The sequence below is a fragment of the Octopus bimaculoides genome, chromosome 6 (assembly GCF_001194135.2).
Source record: "Octopus bimaculoides isolate UCB-OBI-ISO-001 chromosome 6, ASM119413v2, whole genome shotgun sequence".
Taxonomy (NCBI): Eukaryota; Metazoa; Mollusca; class Cephalopoda; order Octopoda; family Octopodidae; genus Octopus; species Octopus bimaculoides.
Window position 1 is genome coordinate 80,470,888 of NC_068986.1, and position 2,014 is coordinate 80,472,901.

General features: G+C 35.1%; 1 protein-coding gene across 3 annotated transcripts in view; it reads right to left on the reverse strand.

Moving 5' to 3' along the window:
* The window catches only part of LOC106870698 (origin recognition complex subunit 4), a 44,659-nt gene that overhangs the window by 25,938 nt on the left and 16,707 nt on the right, over positions 1-2,014 (reverse strand). For all 3 annotated transcript variants that reach the window (XM_014916863.2, XM_014916864.2, XM_052968896.1), the window contains exon 6: positions 1,602-1,650. In XM_014916863.2, the coding sequence (XP_014772349.1) occupies positions 1,602-1,650 (49 nt within the window). The remainder of the gene's footprint in view (positions 1-1,601; positions 1,651-2,014) is intronic.

Here is a 2,014-nt window from a genome sequence, read left to right on the forward strand (position 1 = left end):
GCCCTTCACTCACTCACACTCTGTCTCTTACAAACACACACATACATAAATGTATACAAACATATTTACAAAGACACATGTGTGTATGCGCGCGCATGGGGGGTTCCACAATCGCCATTTATTTCAATTACTCGTGAGGATATTCACGTAAATCATTTCTTTCATTTAATCCCCATTTTAATTTTCGTAAAAGTTTCCAAGTACCAATGAGGCTTTTTGGCACATCTTCAATTTTCCCCATTCATGAGAGGCGCCCAGCCATCATTCATCTGAGAGTCCATCTACAGAATGTCCTCAAATTTCTATACAGCATATTTTGCCTTTTTTTCTTTAAGCATATAAGCAACAATTTCATTCCCGAGCAACGCCGGGTGCCTCTGCTAGTATAATATATTTTTTGAAGGAATAGACACCTTTGTTATTAACACAGCTAGCAGTCTCTTGCATTTTTCTCTCTACATGCTCACCCTTTTTAACCTATTTACAGAACTGTGTAAATTAAGCAAGATAACAAAATATCAAATAGCATGAACGCATTAATAAAATAATTTCAATGAATAATTAAAATTGTAGTTATGCAACAAGCTCACCATGTTCATTCATATTCATTAGCTTTCTAATAAACTACCCTTTTCACAAATCATTATTACTGCTTTAAGATACTGCTCCTTCACATTAACATGGGTTGTATAAGTTTGCCAAACATACTATCAAGACACATTGGGATTCTTGTTTGGATGACTTAACATTCTGAGATTTGGACTCATCATTTTCTTACCACGGGCTTTGCTAATGACTACAATTTGTTGACTATATAATGCTAACCAATTATATGTCTGTTAGATATGTAATATTAGCAATTATATATTATATATGGTTAAGAAAGTTTCTTCCCAACAATGTAGTTTTAGGTTCAATCCTACTGTACAGCACCTTGAGCAAGAGTTTTCTACTATAACCTATAGTCAACTAAATTCTTATGAGTGGATTTGGCAGATGGTGCACGTGTATATGTACGTGTGTGCATATATGTAAGTGTCTGTGAGCCTGTGTGTGTGTGTATGTGTGCATGCATGTGAGCATGTTTACCCTTGTCCTGACATCATGTGATAGTTGCAAACAAGTGTCACCATCATACAAGCTATGTTGTTCGTTTCCAGTATTCCATAAAAAAAAAGTTTGCACTACAAAACCAGAAGTGGTCTAGGATGGGTTTGCATCAGAAAGCTTAAAGTGTACATTTGTAAAAAATGTGTGAGGCCATCATCTTCAATAAATTAATCAATATTATAATCAATCTTCACAAAAAATTCTTTTTTTTTTTTGTTCCATAACACTTAATTATACTTACATCTAAACTAGCTTAATTTAACACACTGCCTTCTGTCTACTCCCTCGACTAAATCAACGAGCAATCATGGCCACATTGTCAGTTTATTGCAGCTTCACACTTTTATTGGTTAAATCTCTGCAGGATTTGTCAATTCGTCACACAACACTAAAGCTATGAAAATATGTCAGTATAAAGAGAAGCACTACATGGACATCAAAGCAGCAGAATATTGAAAATTTACAATTGCTCAATACAAACTTTAACCTACCACTTTTCAAAGATTCCAATAAAAACTGTAAGTTCTCAGCAAATGATCCCTGCAAAATGTTAAATTTAGATATATTGTTAAAACTTATGAAAAGAACAAAAGCAACATCAACAACATAGACTTCGCTGAACAATATGTCTGCCAATCTGGAAGCAACATAGATATCACACAACAACAAATATATCTGTAATGCAAGTAACATGATACTAACACTACGTAAACATCTCACAATGAATATCTGCAATACTAACAACACTCAAACACAACATAGCCACCATGCAACAATAAATATATCCAAGGTACTAACCCACTACACTCTTGGAGTGGTTGGCGATAGGAAGGGCATCCAGCTGTAGAAATTCTGCCAAATCAGATTGGAGCCTGGTGTAGCCATCTGGTTCACCAGTCCTCAG